This window comes from Arvicanthis niloticus, chromosome 13 (genome assembly GCF_011762505.2).
Source record: "Arvicanthis niloticus isolate mArvNil1 chromosome 13, mArvNil1.pat.X, whole genome shotgun sequence".
Lineage (NCBI taxonomy): Eukaryota > Metazoa > Chordata > Mammalia > Rodentia > Muridae > Arvicanthis > Arvicanthis niloticus.
The window spans coordinates 47,292,849-47,314,091 of record NC_047670.1 but is presented as its reverse complement, the minus strand read 5'-3'; the positions used below and the strand labels follow the sequence as shown (position 1 = coordinate 47,314,091).

General features: G+C 44.2%; 1 protein-coding gene across 5 annotated transcripts in view; it reads left to right on the top strand.

Annotated features, from left to right (window-relative positions):
• Col22a1 (collagen type XXII alpha 1 chain) overlaps positions 1–21,243 on the top strand; it is a 235,361-nt gene that overhangs the window by 96,638 nt on the left and 117,480 nt on the right. For all 5 annotated transcript variants that reach the window (XM_076911446.1, XM_034516770.2, XM_076911443.1 and 2 more), the window contains 2 exons: positions 2,844–2,897; positions 13,592–13,645. In XM_076911446.1, the coding sequence (XP_076767561.1) occupies positions 2,844–2,897; positions 13,592–13,645 (108 nt within the window). The remainder of the gene's footprint in view (positions 1–2,843; positions 2,898–13,591; positions 13,646–21,243) is intronic.

Below are 21,243 nucleotides of genomic sequence, written 5' to 3'. Positions count from 1 at the left end.
GCTTTGGTCAGAGTTGAGGAAGCATTCAGATAAAGGCTTTGTTAAAAGGGAACGCCATTTTAGAACTAAGCTTCTTTAATCTTTTTCTTTTTTTTATACAATGTATTTTAAAAGTTACATTTCTCTCTGTGTGTATGTATGTATTTCACCTTTTTCCTTCATTTTTATTACCTTTGTTTTCATCACTATATTTTGATCATGTTCTTTTTCCTCCTGCATTTTTTTCTGATCCTTCCTACCTATCTAAATTTGTTTTCTCTCTTTCTCTCAATAAAGAACAAAAAAAAAAATGGAAAGAAAAATCAGACAAGCAAATTAAAAATGTTTTAAAACATCAATGGCAAAAAATACCAACATGAAACAAAACCCACACAAACAAACAAACAAACAAACAGAGTAAACAAACACTACCCCTCAACACATACACTCATACTCAAATCCATGAAGCCTCTTTGTGTTTGAGGAGTACTCCTGGGCATGGGACCTACACTGGATTATGGTTGATATACCCAGTGGCATTGTGTTGGTAAAAACTGATATTGTATTTCCCAGAAGCTTTTAATTGCAAATAGACTTTTGGTTGGATGTGTAGCTTTGTGTCTACTTTCTCTCTTAGTGCTGGGATTTTATCTGGTTTCAACCCATGCAGGTGTTCTGTATGCTGCCACAGTCTCTGTGCGTTCATGTGTGCCTCAGTCCTGTTGTATCTGAAAGGCACTGTTTCCTTAGAATCTTCCACCATCTCCGACTTTTATAATCTTCTATGCCTCCACATAGATTTCTAAGTCTTGGGAGAAGGAATTTGATGAAGACATCCTTTCTAAGACTGAGTGCTCACAAAGTCTGTATTATCTAGTTGTGGATCTCTGTGTTAACTCCCATCTATTGCAAGAAGCTTCACTGATGAAGGTTGAAAAGTGCTCTGATCAACTGGTATAGAAATACGCTATTAGAAGTCATTGTATTGCTACACTTGGCACAAACTCCTTAAGGCCAGGATCAATAATTTTCCTGTATTGAAATCTACAAGGTTTATACATGATGGGAACTTAATGAATAATCATGGAGAGATGTCCCTGCTAATGGACACTCAAGAGAATATTCTAGTGGGACATGACTAGAGTGATTAAAGAACAGGGTGGCCATGGAAGGCACTCACAATTAGAAGTCAAAGGCCTTGACCACCTAACCTATGCTATCTTTCCAAAACGTAGATTTCTACCTTTGCTAACAGTATTCGTTAACTTTAGTGCTCAACTGATTCATCTCTAACTTGAAAATTATTGTTGTCATCATTCATTACATAATCATGCTGTGAGGGTTAGGTGGACTGATGTACAAATCAGTGTTCTTAGAGATTTGCTAAGTCTACACGGATTTCAACCTGTGTCCTGCATCATTACCTTCTTTTGAATCTCCAGTGGCACCTACCTCAGAGCCCATCCACAGATCCATTGCTTCTTAAATATTCATTGAATTGAATAAAACTGAGAAACTGGCTTTAATGACTTTAGTGGAGAATAGAAAAAAAAAATTGAGTTTGTGAACCTCAGCAACCCCAGGGAGAGGAAAATATATCCGGGAATAGTACATGATACTCTGCATCTGAATGCTGGTGACATTTCTCCCTTCACTAGTATGAAGCAGGTTCTGGTAATCTTACCAATGCATGGCATAAGCCACTTCCTTATGAGGAAGGAGAATTTGTGCATGCCATTCATACTATGCCACAGATGGAGTCACTTTAACTACTTACATGGTGGTATAGAAAGAAAAGAACATGGCTCTAAATATAGACTGGTCACCAAAGAGTCATGTAACATTTGACCACAGGGACTGAGCCTATGTGATACTGATTATTTAAGATAAGGAAAGAAGTTCAAGGAAGACACTTCTGGACAAATTCAGCAGGATGTGGTGACAGAGCCAGAGCTTGATTTGAGGGTCTCACATGTTCTGAACAATTATAATGGAGTGTTGAGGCCTTAGGGTCCACTCTTCATGTAGTATTCTCAACTGCTTAGCAGATGAATACACCATCTCCACTATATAGAAGACACAATTGGGCTTTGGCAATATCTACTGACCCCTACCCCAGAGGTCTCACAGGATTTACAGCCTTCAACATTCTTTCTCTAATTGACATGTACCTTTCTTAGATAATTTTATTCACACCAACTTTATTTTTTAAGATTTATTTTTACTACATATGGATGAGTGTTTTGCCTACATGTATGTAAATGCACTACTCATATGCTTGTTGCCTCTGGAGGTCTGAAGAAGGAACAGGATTCCATTAAACTTGTGCTATGTATGGTTATCAGCCACCATGTAGGTCATGGGAACTGAACCTAGGGCCTTAGCAAGAGCAGCAAATGCTCTGTAAATGATGCCATCTTTCCAGGCTTTATTTTAAAGTACTAACTTTAATACTTTGCCTTTTGTTCTCCTAAGAGTCAGAAAACCCAAGCTAATTTATTCTGAGCCAGAAGTATGGAAGGAGTGGACATATGTAAGAGTTACACACTTTGGTTTAAGTGATCCTTCTCTGTGTGCTTTATGCAAACTACTACGTTAGCCATGCAGTTTCTACTGTGCTTTCCTCAAAGTGTGTGACACCACTCATGCCTTCCTGGTTAAACATGTTTTAAAAGCTCATATCAGTCAGTCTTTATATTTTAGGGTAGATGGCAGATCATGGATTGCTGCTTTCCTTCTGACACCATGATTTCACATTTGAATGCAGTGACATGTTCTTGATCAATTACAGTGAGCGGGAAGAGCATTTGCCATGCATGGAAGTCCACAGGTAACATTCTCTCCTTCTTTTTCCTTTTCCAAAGGGTCTGATTGGTCCAGAAGGCAGAGATGGACCCCCAGGGCCTCAAGGTCTCCGAGTAAGTAAACCATGCTTCTTTTCTGATGCCCCACCCACCCGCACTGGCCTCAATTGCATGGCCACCATTGCATGCCATCCGACAGAGGACTCAAATTTCCTCATCCAGCTTTTTCAGCCTCAGGAACTTGCAATGAATACTAAAAACTGAAAGCCTGGGCTCAGTTCAGTTATCTGGTTAAGGATATACCTTATTCTCTGCCTTGATCTGGGTCTTGAAACATGGAAAAGAGTCTGTGATTGGCTGGCACATAGGGACACACACTCCTGAGAAACAGGAATTCCTGAAAGAAAGAAGCCAACGAGGCTATACAATTCAAAGATCAGCAATTGACCCAGGCAAGCACTAGCCAGAGCTTCTAACAGGAGATGGTGTGATAATTTAATTTGGAGAAAAGTATAAGAGAAAATAGAGACAAAGGTTGCAATCTGCCAATGTGATACAACTTTAATTTAAAAATCTATATTGTTATTGAACATTTTATCTCATTGTAGTTGATTTGACGTAATTAAGTTTAGCTTAATTTAGTAGCTGTCATATGGAAATTTCACACACCTGGAATAATGTAACAGGTTTCAGTAAGAGGGCCAAAGAAGCATATGCAAGCCAGATACTCTCCTGGATGCTTCATGGCAAACTGAGCCAGGACTCAGGTTCAGCTCTGTGTCCCCAGTCCCTGGGAAAAATTCATGTCCATCTGCTGGAATCTAACTCTGAAGCTTGTGCTCTCTTTTCTAATTCCCACATAGAGCTCTCCACAGGTTAAATAAATGCAATAGTGAGGCAGGCAGCTCCTGGCACAGTAAGCTTCTTTACTCTGTAGGTTTGCATCCAGAAGCAATGGAGCAATTGACCCATGGGTTGGCAGAGGTCGTGGCATCTGATGTAGGCATTTTCTCCCCTACTTCAATGCCCTATTTAGCCTGAAGTTCATGTAGTTCCTTTGGAGGATGGTTTTATATGTATGCCATGAATTGACTAAGAGAGCTGGGCCTAGAACATTTCACATCTTTCGTCCTGAAATCATGTGTGACCCTTGTCACTCAACAGACTCTACCTGTCCTTGACTACTGGTGAACTGTCAATCAATTCTGTTGAACCTCTTGAACTTCTAAGATTCTAGTAGAAGCTCACTATAAAGTCTAGGGGATATGTGGAAAGATGTGTCCAAGGCACTATGGGTGGGAGACAAAGAGAGTCGCATTCAGGATAATCAGCCATAGCCTGTTTCAGTTTCCCCTGTCAGCCAAATGAAGTAGTCACCATATTGCTTTTTCTGCTGTGGTACAAGGAGCCTAGGCTTTGAAATAAGTGTATAGGCTTGACATCCTTGCTATGTGACTCTTGTATGCCCCCTGGTCTTTGCAAGCCTGTTGCTTTCTTACTGTAGTGGTGAAGCCCCATAATGGTTGAGTCGCTGTGATAAAGGAATCTCAGAATAGAAAGCAAATTGTCCCAGGGTTGGGGCTCTTATTCTCTGAACGTGTTCACATGCAATCTTAAGAGAAGGCAACTCTGTTCACATGTTATATACTGAGTGTTTATGTGTCACTGTCATTGCTGCTTTCCCCGATATTATATTAGAATGGTACACAGAACTTTTTACTTAATGATGATGATGAACAGTTTCTATTCACATCTTTAATTTACTCACCAAGTGGAGAAAGGTCTTGTGGGAACTGGCTTGTCAGGCCCACATTTTATTGTCTGGGATTGCCTGGAACCTACTGTGTGTGCTTCCCAAATCAGCCTCTGCTGTGCTAACAAGTGCTTAAACTTTGTGATCCACATCCACCACGTATAAAAAGTGAGCTTGGCTTAGTCCACGGATTAAGGGACTTGGGAACTGAGCCCTGAGATTTAGTGACCAGGACACGGAGTCTCGAGGGAAGCAAAATGATGGAGAGAGGGTAGGGTAGAGCTGTGGCTGGAGTGGAATGAGACATGAATGTCGCAAGCTCCAGCTGTGTGCCAGATCTGGCAATAGTTACTGTAAATCAAGGCTAGACCCTCGTAGAACACAGTTGCTCAACAGCCCCTCAGGTATTCCTGCCCAAGTCCACATACTTCTCCAAAGCCTGCTTGCCTTTTGCGCAATCTCTCAGTGTACCACATGTTTCCACACCATGTGTTAAGCTCTGACATTGAGTAGGCATTCTGCTATCTGTCTTAGAATTTACCCAAAAGATGTAGGGATCAACAGTCTGATGTTCAAAGTCCCCTAAAGCTAAGCTAGATCAGGACTCTGGGGAGATGAATAAAGATGATGAGATATTCAGAAGAGAAGGGAAGCCCAGCTTAGAGAAGGCTGCTGGGCTTCCAGTGAGTGATGCGGGAGCAGGTGCTGTCTATTGCAGCCTTGTAGTTAATGTGATGCTGAAGATGGTTATAGGACATAGGAAGTGTTCCACAGAGAGAGGAGTTAGTATGACTTCTGTGCATGGATCACATCCAGCAGTGTCATCTACACTTCTGGACATGAATCAGTTAAAACCTCAAAGTGCCACAGTCATGGCCTCTTGTTCTAGTCCTGCTAAAATTGTACTGGGGACTTTACCCTTTCTCTTTCTATATATTTATTTTCTTTCTTTCTTTCTTTCTTTCTTTCTTTCTTTCTTTCTTTCTTTCTTTCTTTCTTTTATTTTTCCCCTTTATCTTATCCTAACCTTATATCTTCCTCTTTTTCCCTCTATTAGAAGTTCATCCTTTCAGCAAATGCCTCTTCCATCATCGACCAGCGTGGTGATGGTCTACTGAGGGTAACTGCCCTCATGCTGCTGATATTCTGGCAGGCAGAGGGATGCAGACACAGCTGTCAGTGTTTAAGCAGTTGATGCGGAAAGGTCCCAAAGAGAATGATGGGCTTGAGCAGGCTTTCAGGCAATGAAGTGGCTGGCCAGGCTGACAGCTGTGGAAAGGATATGAGCAGCCTTAGCTGGGGCCCTGGGGCAGGGGCTGCTTGGCCTATCTAGGCAAGCAAGACATCCTTAGAGCTAGCAAGGGCTGGCAGGGGAAGTGAAGTAAGAGAACCTGAGAACAATTAGTGTTCAGCCCTGGAGGCCATTGAAGGACTGTGGCTTTCATTTTCATTTGAAGTGTGGAGCAATATGGGCTGCCTTCACCATGTTCTATTATGGGAACATATGCAAAAGCTGAAAGAATAATGAAGTGAACCTCTATATCCCCATATCCACTTCAACATTTATGAAGCCATTGAAAAGTCTGTTTTATTTATATCGACACGCAGTCTGCCCACCACTGGGCTTGAGTTTGGAAGCAACTCTTAGTCCCACGATTTGCATATGAATATTTCAGCACACTGTCTCCAAAAGATAAAGGATTTTATGAGAAACTGAACCGCAATACCATTATCCAACCCAAATCTGCTTGAAATTTCATCAAATATTTACTCCGGTGCTCAGCATGTTCTGACTTCTTTGTGCCTGACTGTGTTTGCTCATTGTGATGCTTGATACCACAGTGAGGAGCCAGACTTGAATTCTGAACTCATTCATTTGGGTTTGGAAACGATTACAGGGATGGGGGGAGACTATCAGTCTGGAACCCCCCCTGGTGATCAAATAAGATAAAAGCCCAGTCCAGAGAGGGAGACATGGGAGCCACAGAGGTCACTGAGGTCTCAACCTGGCCCAGTTCACGGGCTGGGCAGGGAGAAGACTGGGTAAAAGGTGGTTCCTGAAGGGCTGTGGTCTAGCAGAGGGAAGCAGTAAGTAAGAGTAATAAGTCAGTAGCAATCTACAGGCTGCACTGGGAGAACTGAGGGTGTGTCTCTTGCTCTGCTGCCTCTAGTGACTTAGAAGTGGTGACTTGTGGTATTTAGGGCCCTCTGCCCCTCTGATAGTCTGGAATTGCTCACCATTCTTGCCTATATTCCATCTTGTGAACATTGAGTTTAATGCCTGCAACAAAACGGAAAAGAGAAATGGCTAATTGAGATGTTGTGGGCTTGGAAGCAGCTTCCTGTCACATTAGTCCCTGGCTGAGTCAGGAACGCCTGAGACAGGATGACTTAACGCAAAAGTCGTCTCTCTGCTTCTCTTGCTTGCCACCTGTCATTTCCTCCCCGTCCATTTCCATTGAAGAAGCATCAAGAAGCACTCCTAAATGTCAGGACACATGTTCAGGCTTCATGAAGGAATAGAACCAACTTAAAAAGCCAGGCATAGAGACCTGTGAATGGAGACAGACTAAAATATCAAGTAGGGGAAGGAATCTGGGCCCATTTAAAAAAAAAAAGATTAGCCATAGGCAGACAGCAGAATCTTTGGCAAGGTAGATGCATGCGTTTTAGACAAAGCTGATGTTTTTGTCCAATGGCCTGGTGAATGCAGAAGATTGGTACCTAGGCTGCAGGGATGTTCGGCCCCTTGTTACAGTGCAGCAGATAAGGAGTGCTTGCCTAGGGTGAAGGAAGATATGGTGCACTTTGTCATAGTCTACCCATTTGGCTGATCTAGAAGGTAAGGCGGAGGCAGGAATCATTGTCAGCTGGAGTTAGGACCTGAGCAATTATTCCAGGCTTCCTGGAGTCTTATTCTTTCCAAAACCAAAAAGAAAAAAAGAAAAAAGAAAGCTATTGTCCACCCATAGATACTGTCCCATTAGGACTTTGATTATATGATTCTTGTTGAGATCTTGTCTTCTCACCACTAGGTTGTAAAACCATAAGAGTGAGAACGTTTCTTAGTTTTGCATCTGCACGATTAGTGTTTCACACCTATAAAACACGAGTTTATATATGCGTGAAAAACTTATCCAATATATAGAATCATGTGGAATATACAGTAGTGTATAATGACACTGGTAATGTCTTGGGTAATTTGCATACCAGAAAGAATGAAATCAAATGTGGAATCAGGGCTCTGGGCACACACATGACTGTGTGTGGTATGGAGAAGGGCAGGACCCAGGACCAGTCACCTGGGTACGGACCTTGGGCAGGGGAATGTCCAGTGTGGGAGAGGAGAATTTGGGTGTCACCTAGCTCTTTGTGCTGAGTCCTAGAGGGATCTGGTCTTGACAAGTCAAAAATATATCTAGAACTTCAGCTAAGCGTAAAATTTAAGATACAGAATAATGAGGAAAGGGGTCCTGGAAATCCACAGTGATGAGCCATTTCCCTTCCCAAACTCCTTCTGATCTCTGTTCTTTGCTCTTTGCAAAAGCTCACAGCAACCTTTTCCAGCCCTTTTGGTTATTTTAACATCTTCTGGTTTCCTCTCATCAGTTAATGAGAACTAAAGAGATGGCCCTCTCAGATTTGAGGCTCCCTTTCTCCTCACGACAGAGACTCACTGCACTACCCACGTTGTTTCCTATGGACCAGCGCCACATTTGAAGAGGGTACACTCTTCAGATGGCATATATGTTTGCAGGCATAGAACCCACAGGAGGTGGAAACAAGAAGTTGGCAGTCACTGCAAGGCAGGACTGCAACTTTGCAATTTTTTCTCTGTATGTGTGTATAGTTTATATGTGTATAGTTTATATGTGTGTGAGGACATGTGTGTGAAGGCCAGAGGTCAATATTAGGCATTTTCTTTCCACTGAATATATTATTTCCTCCACAGTGGTATTTGAGACAAGGCTCCTCAATTGTATTAGATACATCAGATACACTGTAAGGTCTGTGAGCTCCAGGAGTCTCTCTTTCCACTAGTGCTAATTTACTGATGCCCAGGCTTAGGCCTTCATGCTTACGAGACACTTTACCCACTGAGCTGTTTTCCCACCCCAACTCTCCCTTCATGTTTAATTTTGTTTTCTCCTGTCATTTCATTTTTACAAAGTACCATGGGGTATGGTAGCTTAGTCTCAGTTGACTAACTAGGGATCCAAGACCTGAAGAAATGAGTCAGAGTCTCTATTGTCACCCGACTCTAAGGTGGGGTTGATCAGAGCCTGGTCTGCTTGGCTCCACCCCTTTCACAACCTGAACTTTATTATCCCCTTCCAAGAGAACAAAACCATGCGCTGTTTTTCCAGCTGTGAGCAACTTGTGGAGAGACCCAGGGCTCTTCCTTTCCAATCAGGTACACCCTGTCTGGTTCCCCAGATATGTATCACTTTAATCTGTTTCCCTTGGCACTGAGGTCTCATGACTGCCAGACACCGTGAGATGCACTAGCTCTGACTTCTGTCAGGTTTTGTCAGTGGCAGTTTGGGTGGCAGTTGTTCCACTTTCCATTGTTAAAACTTCCTGCTGGACCAGATGGGAGCAGTGTCTGGGCCACAGGCTACTGCTTGATTCATTCCAGGGCCAGGAGCCAGGGTTTTGTTAGGACATTCTAAGTAGTCCCAGAACACCAGGTTTCAGATCCAAATAGTGGGAAATGATCATTCTAGACATTTGGAGGCATGGAAAAGAGCTGAGCAAAAGACCATAAGGCACACATTAGCTGTCAGGCGCAGCCAAGCCTTTTGTATGCTAATGGCTCCGCCAGTGGCTATGTTAACACATCCTAGCAAGGTTTGTTGCTGTTTAGAATTTATCAGCCTCTCCTCACCACATGGGCCAACAGGCTGCCCTGGAAATAGCAGTTTTGCTTAACATTTTGGCATTCAGAATCACTTGAATAATCTGCCCTTGTGATAAATTACCAATACTTATCCAGATATTGTGCTGGGCTGCAGTTTGAAAGAGAAGAAAATTAAAATTTCAGGAAGCAGACCTACCATTAGTAAAATCACTCTTTATTCCAGAAGAACCTGTCAAACTCAGGAAGTGCAGAGCAGCTGCTCCCTGGCTTCAGCTGAAGCTAACACAGCTGTTCGGGGCTCCGTGCCCAGCTCTTGAGATGCGAACTCATTCATTTGTGGAGGGTAGTAGGGAATGTGTATCTCAAATGTGTTTTCCTCTTTTGCCTATAATTCTTATTATTGTTGGGTCTTCCTGGAAGAAGTGGCATTGCCCCAGGCTGTGATTTTGTCAAGTTGAAATGTAGAGGAGGTATTGCTGAGGCAGAGGTGTGGCTGTGGTCTCTAAGGACTAAGGGTGGTGGGCCGGGGCTGTGATAAACCTCCCAGCTGATTCTGGGTTTATTTGGTTTCTACCTGTGGGCACAGAACAGTTTTATAAAACTCAGCCGGGAAGTTTCATTACTGGATGCTGTTAGAAAAGAGGGTATGGGATGTCTGGGTATGGGATCTTCAGGTCAAACAGCTCCAGTGTGTCTGATACCTGATGTGGAACCTCTGATGTTTTAGAGGTGCAAAGCTTAGATTCAGCTTCTTTTCCCTTAGCAGGGTTGACCTACTGCACGAATGGCCCAGCGAGTGCTAGGGGAGATGGTGTCAGCCACAAGGGAAGGAGTAAGAGATCCCTGGGAGGCACCTGGTGGCTATGGGTGCTGGGATGTCAGCAGCATGTCCTCAGGGGACACAACTGACTGCAGTGTGGCTACCCCTAAATGGATGATGAAAAGCATGCTCTTTTCAGGAGAGAGGCAGCTTCATGATGCTCGTTTGACGACACATTTTCATGGCCTTCTCTGATCCCTGGTTGTACCCGAGGCTTTTACCTCCATACATTTTACCATACCTAATGGTAGGGAAGTTAGTTGGTCGGCTTCTTTGCCTTTCTCTCTTCTGGCCATGAGCTTCTTACGTGCCATCATGTCTCGTATTCGTTTTCTGATGCTGTGATAAAACACGTTGACCAGGGAAACTTACAGAAGAGTTTACTTGGGCTCATGGCTCCAGAGCATTGAGAGTCCATCATGGTGGGGAAAGCATGACAGCAAAGGGCAGGCGTGGTGGCAGGAGCAAGATGCTCAGTACTCTGCAGCTTTAATTGCAGATCTGCAGCAAAGGAAAAAAACCAGGGATTAGTGTGAGGCTATAAACATGCAAAGCTAGCCTCCAGCAAGACTACAACCCCCTCCATCTCCCCAGACAGCACCACCATCAGCTGGGCACCATGCGTTCAACTATGTGAGCCTGTGGGGGACCATTGCTCATTCAAACCTCTACATTTGTCTGCCCTTCTAGATTGTTGTATTTCACATCCAGGCAAGGGGGCTCTTCTTGATCTAACAGCAGCTACACCTGCTGAGGAAGCAGAGACCACCCCTCCCCAGCCTCCTGTCTGTGAGAAGGACTCATGCTTCTGGCTCCCCAACCCTGCACAGGCAGGCAGGGAGGAGTCACTCTGAGGTATTCTTCTCAACCAACAGCCAGGTTTTCACATCCTTCCTTGTCCTCTGTCCTTCCTCCCAGGACCTTTTCAGTGTTTCATTCCTATCAACGGAGAGATGATGCTGGGTTGGTCCTGAATTAATCTTGTAAATAACCAGCAACTTTCTGTGAAATAACCTAGGGAAAGAGGAAGGACATCTGTCCAGGTAGAACACTGAAGGTGTGTGTCTGTTTTCCATTCTCTGAGGAGAAGGAATAGGCTTTGTTCGTGATCATCCTCTTAATGTCCACTGCCACCAGAGCAGGGTCTGATGCAAGGAGAGACCAGGGGAATCTGAGGCATGGCTTGCCTCTGAAGGTCTCTGTGACCACATTTTTATTTTACCCAATAAATGTCAAGAAACTCATTTTTGACATTTATTGGCATCATTCTATGCAACCCTGAAGGCCAAGTTCTCTAGGGCCATGGCTGGATAAAACATTGTCACATAGAATTATTCCCTCTTTCTGATATCATTTACCACTGACCCACACAGTTTTCCCCACTGCTAGGGTTTTTTTTTTTTTTTTTTTTTTAAAGTGTCTCACATCTACCTAAAATGCAGTTTATTCAGCCCATAAATGTATACTGAGCATCCATGCACTACCAGGTACTGGTCTGGGCCCTCAAGGTAGATAGCAAATAAAGCCAGAACCAGCACCTGCTTCTGAATAGTTTGTGTCCCAGTAGGGCAGAGAGGCCATAAATAAACACAGACATCAGAGGAATGTTGGTGCTAACACAAACTAAAGGAGGTCCTGCAGGATGAGGGGGGCACAGCTAGTGGAGAGAGTGCTGTTGGCATAATGTTTCTGAGGAGACATTCAGGTGAGAGGGCCTTTGAACAGAGACCGGATGGGTCTCTGGAGAAGCTTCTCTCTGGGCAGGAAGAACACCTGAGAAAAAGGCATTGGGGTTTGGTTATTTGGTCTGTTCAAGGCAGAGGGGCAAGGGCATCATGCTTGGATGTAGAGGAAGGGCCAATGAAATGAGACGAAACTGCAGGAATGGGGTCATGCAGAGCAAGCTGGGGACATAAAAGTTTTGGTCTGAGTTAAAGTAGCACTGTGATATTTGGGCAGAAGGAATACAGGGGATGTTTTATGAATATAAGGGGAAAAGCAGTGAAGGAAGCTATCTGGGGGTACTGCAGTAATCTTGGGGTGAGCTGATGTGTGGGAGGGATGGAGTATGCTGAGCACGCTGGCTTGTCCAACCTTATTCTGTCTTCAGACCCCACTCGATCACCTGTGTGCTTCAGAGTCTGCACACAGTAAACAGTGTGGTTGTTTTCAACCCTGGACTTCCATGGATGGTTCTGCTCTGTCCAGGACACTCAGACCCTTTGAGCCTCCATGCTTGTCTCCTTTGCCTCCCCCAGTTCTATGCCTTAACTATACTCAGTGTGTGAGGATGTCCCACTCACCTGAGGAGTCCTAGGTGCCCATGTGGTATAGAAAGAAGAAAGAAGAAAGAAGAAGAGGAAGAGGAGAAGGAGATGAAGAAAAGAGGAGAATGGAAGAAGGAGAAGAGGAGGGAAGGATGACAACAAGGAGAGAGAAGAGGAAAGGGAGGGTAGAGGGAGTAAGGGGCAGAAGAAGATGAGGAGCAAAGAGAAAGCACCACAATGATGTCCAGGGAGAGACAAAGCCAGCTCTGCCTGTATGCATCAGCATAGGGTGTAATCAGGGAGGTTGCCCCCATGAGCTCGTCAAAGATGTAGTCCATTCTCTGCACAGATTCTTACCACAGAAGGATGCAAACAGACTCAGTGACCTGCTTATCCACAGATGAGGAACTGTCTACATAAACAGAGTGGACACGTGATTGTACAAAGTGGGGGCAGAGGCATCCTCAATGCTCCTGTAAGATGCAGCTCAGGGAAACTACTGTTGGAAAGCAAGGCTCATGAAGGGAGTTAGGGACCATGCAATCTTTTGGAAGAGTAGAGGAGTGGGTGAGGCATGAGAGAAAAAAGGGGGAGAGAGATTCAAGTCTGTCCATATAGTTTTTCTGGAGAGACTGACCACCATCAGACAGATTAGGCAGACCTAGAAGACCAAGAGATCCAAGGGCTTTGAAGTCATGGAGTTGGGTGTGAGGGACAGTGAGGAGGATCTTTGAGGAGTTGGAGGAGGAGGAAACATGATCAGATTATATTTCATGAAAAGATACTTTGAATATATTTGTATGTATATCAACAACAAACCATACACACAATAAACAATACTCCTGTTTGTTCTGCTTTGGGAATGTTGGACATGTGTTATCTTTAATGTTACTTAAAGAGATACGAAAAAAGCTGACCTCTTGGAGCCCCAAACATGAGTCCCCTTTGCTTATTCCTACACTGAACCTCTGTCAGGTGCTCCTGGGGATGTAACCCGTTAAGTGTTGAGTTCACATTACTGAGACAGGATTTCCCTGAGAGAAACCATTCCTTGGGCTTTGTGGGATGATGCTTCACTGTTAACTCTGGCTTCTCTTCTGCACTCAGGGGAAGAAAGGTGAAGTGGGTCCACCAGGAACCCCTGGAGCGCTGGGACCACAGGTAAGGACTGCCTTCTAGTTCCCCCATAGCAATGCTGTTTCCTCTGACTCAGTGGCCTGGTGGCAGTTCTTAGCTTGCAACTGGCATCTTGGTAGTCACCATTAGAGGATTAGAAGGAATGACAAGTTACATCTACTTTCCTGAAAGAGCAAACAAATGAAAAACTGCAAACTCCAATCAAAAAAAAAAAAAAAAAAAAAAAAAAAAACACAGAAGAGCAAGGTAGACTCTTTTCTTTCTCTTTTGGAACCCTGATCACGTGTGTATATATGTGCACAAACAGGGACACACACACACACACACACACACACACACACGAACACACTACATAAAATAAATGGAACTCTTTGGAAAGAGGAAAGGGACTAGTGGAAGCAGGGTTGGAGAAAAAAAGGTAATGGGAGTAAATATGGTCAAAGACATTACATGGTTGAACAAAAGTATCCATCCATCGTTTTGTCTAACAAGTACACACTAATAAAATAAAATGTTACCAATGCAAATGCACACATAGAAAGCTAAAAAGGGTGAACCTAAGTCAGATTCATTCTTCTTTGTAAAAGCTGAGCCACATGGTGAGTTCAGCCAGCCCAGGCTACCAAGTGAGTCACTGATTCAAGAAGAGCAATAAGGTAAGATGGGATGGGATAAGGAGATGAAGCAGGGTTGGATACAGGATTCACCGACAGTCCCACCAACAGTGGGCACCCAGTGTCCTCCCTGCTTTGGAAGAAGGAAAATCTGTTGTGCCCAGGAGTTCAAGTCTAGCTTGAGCAATATGGTTGAGACCTTATCTCCAAGATTAAAAAAAAAATCAGTATTAATTCAGCTCTTCAAAGTGATTTTCAGCTGTAAATGTTTTCCGATGGTTCTGCTGGTTTCTAACTGGTAAAAGTCCACTCCTTTCTCTCTGTGTTAACATCTGACATGAAGGACATTTTCATCTGGCAGAGCTTCACTGGATGCTGGGTGTTGAGCCGAGCGATCCAGGCATATATCACCGGCCTCTGCATGGTAGCTTTGCCATGCATGATGTATCCCAAATCACATAGGAGTTATGTTCAGAACCAGACCGTGTGAGACTCACAGCAGATACTACAGTGTGCCTGGATGTGTTATGGAATTTACTTTTATCCTGAGTTGGGTCTGAGAGCATTATGATGCTTACAGTAGGTACTTCCTGGTACACTGGGTTGTCTCTGATATCAGTCACAAAGCCAACCATGTCTACATAATTATGTTCCTCTGCCATTCTTCCTCTGTCTTTCTGATATGTGTCTCCCACCGTTCCTGGGCTAGTCACTATTTTCTCCTGTGTATATTTCCCCATCTGGTTCACTGATTCCTAATCCAGACTGTACTTCCAAGTACCTGCTGTGTACCAAACTTTACTCTGGAGCTGGAAAGCCTAAGTGGTCAGAATGTGTCACCTAAGGGACCCACATGCTCATGGGACAGGAGGAAACTAGGGCAGAGAGAGTGTTTTCCAGTCACTCTTGGCTCTCTTGGTATCAAGTCATACAAGACCAATGGATGAGAAATGGAAGCCACTGGTAAGGCAGTTCCTCACATCATACCTCTCATAGCATGGAGTGCTGTGTGAATGAAGCTGTGTAGGGGAGTCCTGTGGTGGTCCTGGATGGCCATGGTAAGAGCCTTTACTGTAGTTTTCAGTAAAAGCACAGTGAATAAGGAAGGCTCTGCAGCAGCTGAACACTGGACTGTTGGGAATGTTGCAGCATACTCTGGGTGAGCGGATGCTTTCTATTTACTGGGCTCTGGTCCTGGATCAATCTGGTCCAGGAATATTGTAAAGGTCCAGACTCTAAGAGCCTGATGAAAGATAATAGATAGAGACCTGAACCAGGGATTTGTTAGTTTGCACAGGAAAACTTTGTCTCCAGGAATCTACTTGGCTGTGTCTAGGAATCAACTTAGTCTGGGAGGGGCAGTCCCTCTGTAGATCCCCCAAAGCCTTCTGATGTCAAATTATTGTTTAAAAATAAAGATGAATAGAGAAGATGGGTACAGGGTTGTGAATTGGATATTTGTTTTTAGGAGGTCCTAAGAGAGCTCCTGTACAGACTGGCAAAGTTGGAATTGATTCCCTGGCAGGAGGCAAAGTCCTGAAGAGGATGCAAGAGCAGAGGGAAGGCAGACATGTGTGGTTAGCTCCTGCAAGTGTCAGACACCACTGCAGTGCTCACATATCATTGCATCTAGTCTTGGTTAACTGCCTGTTAGTGGAGTGTAGTTTCTCCTAAGTAAAGTTGAAAGCTCCTGGGCTCAGTGGGCTGGGTAGCCTGTGGGTGATGGGCTGAGTCCATCATGAGGTCTGAGGACATGAGCAACCCCAGGGCAGCTACTATCTTCCACTATCCCCTTTGGGACCTTATTTCACTTGTATTATTATTATTATTATTATTATTATTATTATTATTATTATTATTATTATTATTCAGTTTTGTGAGCACCTTTTTTGCACTAAATGTTTACAGCTACAAGTTATCTATATATTGTGAATTATGTATAATGATACAGTTGGCCCCCTAAGTGGATAAATAATGCTCAACCATGCTGGTTCCCATAATTCAGGTAATAACTGCTTCATTCAGAAACTCATGCCACTGGCTAAGGCTTTGATTTTCATCTTTTTAAAACTACAACCATATATTTTAAAAAATGATTTGTGTGTGTGTGTGTGTGTGTGTGTGTGTGTGTGTAACAAGTGTAGGTCAGAAGAGGGTGTTAGACCCCTTGGGGCTGGAGTTACATATGATTGTGAGCTGCCTAAGGTGCGGGCTTGGACTCTAAACTCAGGTCCTTTGGAGAAACAGCAAAAACCGGGCCTTCTGTCAGCCCTACATTACAGTTTTCAATGGGCAAGTCTGTACAGTTTTCTTGTTGATCTTATTTACAAGTATTTGAGCCAATCTTGGTCACACACACAAAATGGAGTCTGTCTTTTCATTCCTAAATAGTGAGAAAGGTGTAGAACTTTTCAAATGTTAATCTGAAATTTTCAACTAATGGTAAAATTCTGTTTTCTAACCAAAAATCTTCAGCAAATCTGGGTAGGAGCCTAGAACTTATACCCCGTGTTAGGTCTGCACATCAGCTGTATACCACCTGTGGTGACGTTACATTCTGTGCTTTAATTATTTAATTACAGCTCCACAGATTCTCTTAGGAAATCATAATGCTAAACACTGTCAATATCGAAAGCACCCTCACATAAACCCAAGTTCAGTCGCACTGCCCAGGAATTTGCTCTTGAGTTTAGGGAGAGGATGGCATGCTGTCTGTGCCATCACAAGTTTAGTGTCTTGCTCCATTCTGGTATCAGCTGTAGTATTAACAACTGAATGAGACAGTCCAGCTTTGCCTTGCCACAATTGCCAATTTTGTTCAGGCTTTTCAGAAGACAGTAGACCCTCAGAGTGAAAGCCATCCATCCATGCTGTCATACGCAGGAATCTTCTCTCACAAGGAGCATAAGGAAAGTGGAAGTCTTTGTGGGGTCCAGCCACATTTACACGTTTGTGCAAAGGTGATTGTTGCTTGGCACTTGGTGAAGAATCGAGACGCCTGGGTGGGAGAATGCACACTCAGGGGACAGAGCTGGGCTGAGACCTGGCTGGGCTCCTTGGACTGTGCGGAAACTCCCTGAGATGGGCAGTGACCATAGTTATACCTCAGGGGGAACGCAAATTGTGAATACCTTTCCCTCAAACGTGTCCCAGCTGCACACTGAATTAACTTGATTGCTCTGTTGATTTATTCAGGCAATTTTCATGTGTCTTCAAATTTGACTCAACTTCATAAGCGTACCACAGTTGCAACCACTGCGGTAGAAGTAATTATTTGCTATTTCTTTATTAATAATAATTAGATTAATTGGCTACTTAAATATCATCATTGTAGCTACTAATTGCATCAGATAGCTGTTTAGTCAGTGTATGGGGATTAAATGTTTTCTTCATTAATAATTAGCGTGCTGATTAATTAATTAATATGGAGAGTAATTACTTTGTTGTTTTCATTAATGGTGATACAAATAGGCATGGATTTTGTCAACATTTATATCTATTGGCTAGTGTGTTACTTGTTAATAATCTGATTAATCTGGCTAGATGGTTTCATTAATGTTTAAAGGAAAAGATTAGGAATATGCATATACTCGCTCAGTCTCTCTGTCTCTCCCCACCTCTCTGTCTCTGTCTGTCTCTCTGTCTCTCCCCATCTCTCTGTCTTTCTGTTTCTGTCTCTGTCTGTCTGGTGTGATAAAGGTTCTGAAGGTCTCATGAAACAATCTAGAACATTATCTAGGGTGCCCAAAGCCACAGACGTTTTGTGTTTTGTTTTGCAGTGGTGTGGAACTGCGCATGTCATGCTACACCACCGACCCATATCCTCAGCTCCCAGCCTTAAGTTTTCACATGAATCCCAGCAGGCTCATCTCTTAGCCCAGAGAAGATGAGTTGTTTGGCGGCAGCATCTTGAGAAGCTGCAGACACTTAGGCCTGCCTGAGGTGTCCTGCATCTCAGTCTCCATCTTCTGTTAGTCCCAGTCCTTCCTCGAGACACTAAAATCTTTATATGTAACAAAGGAAGGGATTGTGGAGTGTCCTAGTTTTTAAAGGGGCAGTAGGGGAATAAGGGGCTTCCTTGTCCCCTGAAATCCCACATTTCACTTATGTATCCATGGAAAAATGAAAGACAAGAGGCTCAATAGAAAGAAGAACCAGAGGCAAGACAGCTGTTCATGCGAAGCTGCTGCCCTTTGTAAGCGTTAGTACCATTAGAAGACAGCAAGGGCCAGCAGAGCAGGTCCCCGGGGCAGGCTGAATGCTGCTTTGTATCACCCCCACCGCCACGGTGGACTTGCAAGATGCTCTGTGTATGTAAATTGTAATGGATGCTGGAGGCTATGTAATACCTCCTGGTAGCAGTCTCCAGACTTTGTAACAGCTGTTTCCAGCTGCTTTTTACTCTTTCTTCTTCCATGTGGCTGTTGCAGTGGGTAGGATTAATTCCTGAGGACATCCCTCGTGTTTTTATACTCACTGCCTCAAACCTTTGTTAACTCCCTACTGTGTGCACAACAGAATCAGGTGCTAAACGTTTGGACTCAGAGATATTGAAGATGTCTTTACGTTCTAGAATCTCCTTAAGTGTCAGAATGTATCTACAAGAAGGGCATAAGACTGGCATCTTTAGCAGGATGGCCAGACTGGCATTCTGGGTTGGGTTGGGAGGTGCACTGGACCACGGTGTGTTCTATTCCAGCCTGGACTCCCTGTTGATTTAACTCCCATTTCTTTTTCTCATTTGCAGCTTGGGGTGGAAAGGGCTGCCTCACTTGATCAGTGTGGGGTCTGAAACAAGAAGAGGTGGTAAAATGGAGTGCCCATTTCTGGCAGGTCTTCCGGGTTTCTACCTTCTTTTCTATGTCTCCTATGCACACTGTGCCTCCTCTCTGTTATGTTATGAATACAACAACAGGGATAGGGCTTGAGTGGAGGGGATGCAGGTGGGGTTGGTGGCATGGAATGGTCCTGTACTGGAGACATCTGCACCACTGAGCATCATACCAGTCCCTGACCTTAGGGACTTGATCCTAACCTGCTACCCGGTAGTTTAAACAGGCAGCTCTGGTCTCTGTATGTATAACTTCCAATTCAGGTGACTCTGAAGCAGCTGGGCCCTTCAGGATGCATATACCTCTTTTTCACCTGGAGAAGATCTCTGCATGACCTCTAGCAAGGTCCTTAAACTCTCTAGGCCTGTTTTCTTCACTCTCAAACACTAAAGTCTTCATTTTCACTAGCTAGTCACCGAAGATCATCAACTCTAGACTCCTTTGTGCCAGGGTACCACCAGCAGCAGCAGGGCAGAGGATGTTTGCAAAAAGAGGGGGAGGGTAAAAGAGATCAGAGTAGCAATGAGCTGGCCAGGAGGCCCAATTGCCAAGAGAAGTGTTTTAGAAGGCACTCAGCATTTTAGAGCCATCTGAACGGCCAGGTATGTAAGGAGGGAGGAAAGGGAAATGTCCCCATGGCCAGATGAGTACTATCTGTGCAGAAAAATTCCTCTGCCAAGCTCCACTGGTGGATGCTGTGGAGCCTGAGGGGTCCCCAAGTGACAGTGGGCGGCCCGGCATGTGCTTTTATGGGGAAGTGGTGATTTCTGAAGATCCCTTAGTATGCACAAGTGAGCAGAGTTGATCAAAGGCAGCAGGTGGGTGCAGTGTTGAGGATGCTGGGCAAGCCATGCAGCCACCCTTGATGCCACCTTTCTCCAGCCCTTGTCTTACAAGGAAGACAGGATGGTCTTTACCCAGGGCAATTTCTAACTCACTATAGTCTCCTCAGCTACCCAGACTTAGGGCAAATATTCCAAACAGGATAGATGCTGCCCCAAAGACTTACCGGGTCTAAATGAGCCACCAAGAAACTGAACTCCAGCTAGCTACCACCCAAAGCCCTGTTTTGGAAATGCTCTTATTTTGTGTATGACAGTTTGACTCACACATGCCACCCAGAGGCAGTAAACGGAATAGTTCATTATTGCGACCAGCGTGCCATTCTTTGTTTTTTATCGCCCTCCAGTGGTCATATTCTATTATTGTTTTCTGAATGTGGTCCCTTGAAGTGTTCCTTTTAAGTGACTTTGTGAGTATGGCTTCCTGTCATGGCCTGGGTTAGTTTCTCTGTGAGATGCAGAGGAAACTAGATATTTGATTCTTGAAGAACTGAGGGTAATATAAAAAGTTACCTTGATCTTGACCTTGAGCTCGACTTTAATCACAGAGGGGACCCAAGAACCTGGGTGCCATCTCAGAAGAGAGGGGCACGTAAAGAGGAGTAGTGGGAATGGGGAGAGACACATCCAGAGAAGGGCACACCCTGAGGTAGACCTGGGGAAGTGTATGCTTTAGTGCCTTCTATTGCTCCCAGAAGTTTTGTGGGGTGAGGAAAGTTGTAAATTCTTCGGGAAGAATACAAAAGGCCAAGCTGGGAAAGCAAGGACGTACCGCCACCAAAACCAAGAACAGACACCCCAGCAGGGTGTTCAGCTGCCATGCGTCTGGATGTTCTCAGATGAAAGGCCACTTGGCAGGACTGTCCTGAACCTGCGAATACTCAGAACAGCTCCATTCTTTCCCAGAGCTCCATCATTGTGTAGCGACCACCAGTCTCTGACCCAGCATATGCCTCTGTCTTTGGTGGCCTCCAGATGCCATCTGAAAATTAAAAAAAAAAAACACATGGCTGACACATGTCTCTTTCGACCCTCTAGTCATTCCTTAAGGTATATTCATAGCTCTTCACACTGGTATCTCAAGGCTTGCTCTGTAAATTGTATAATTTACAGTGTCTTCAATTCTACTGGCATTTTATGCAGCTGGCTTCTGCCTGCTCTTGTGTGCCTAGCCTGTTGATCATTTCTTCTGCCTTCAAGGTTCAGGTGCCTCCTCCAAGACCTTTGTCTTAGGCTTCCAGGTCCAGAGCTCAACCCCTACCCAGTGCCCATGTTCCTCTCTGTACCTTTCTCCCCTCTGCACCTTCATGATCATAGACACATGAGTTCCAGCT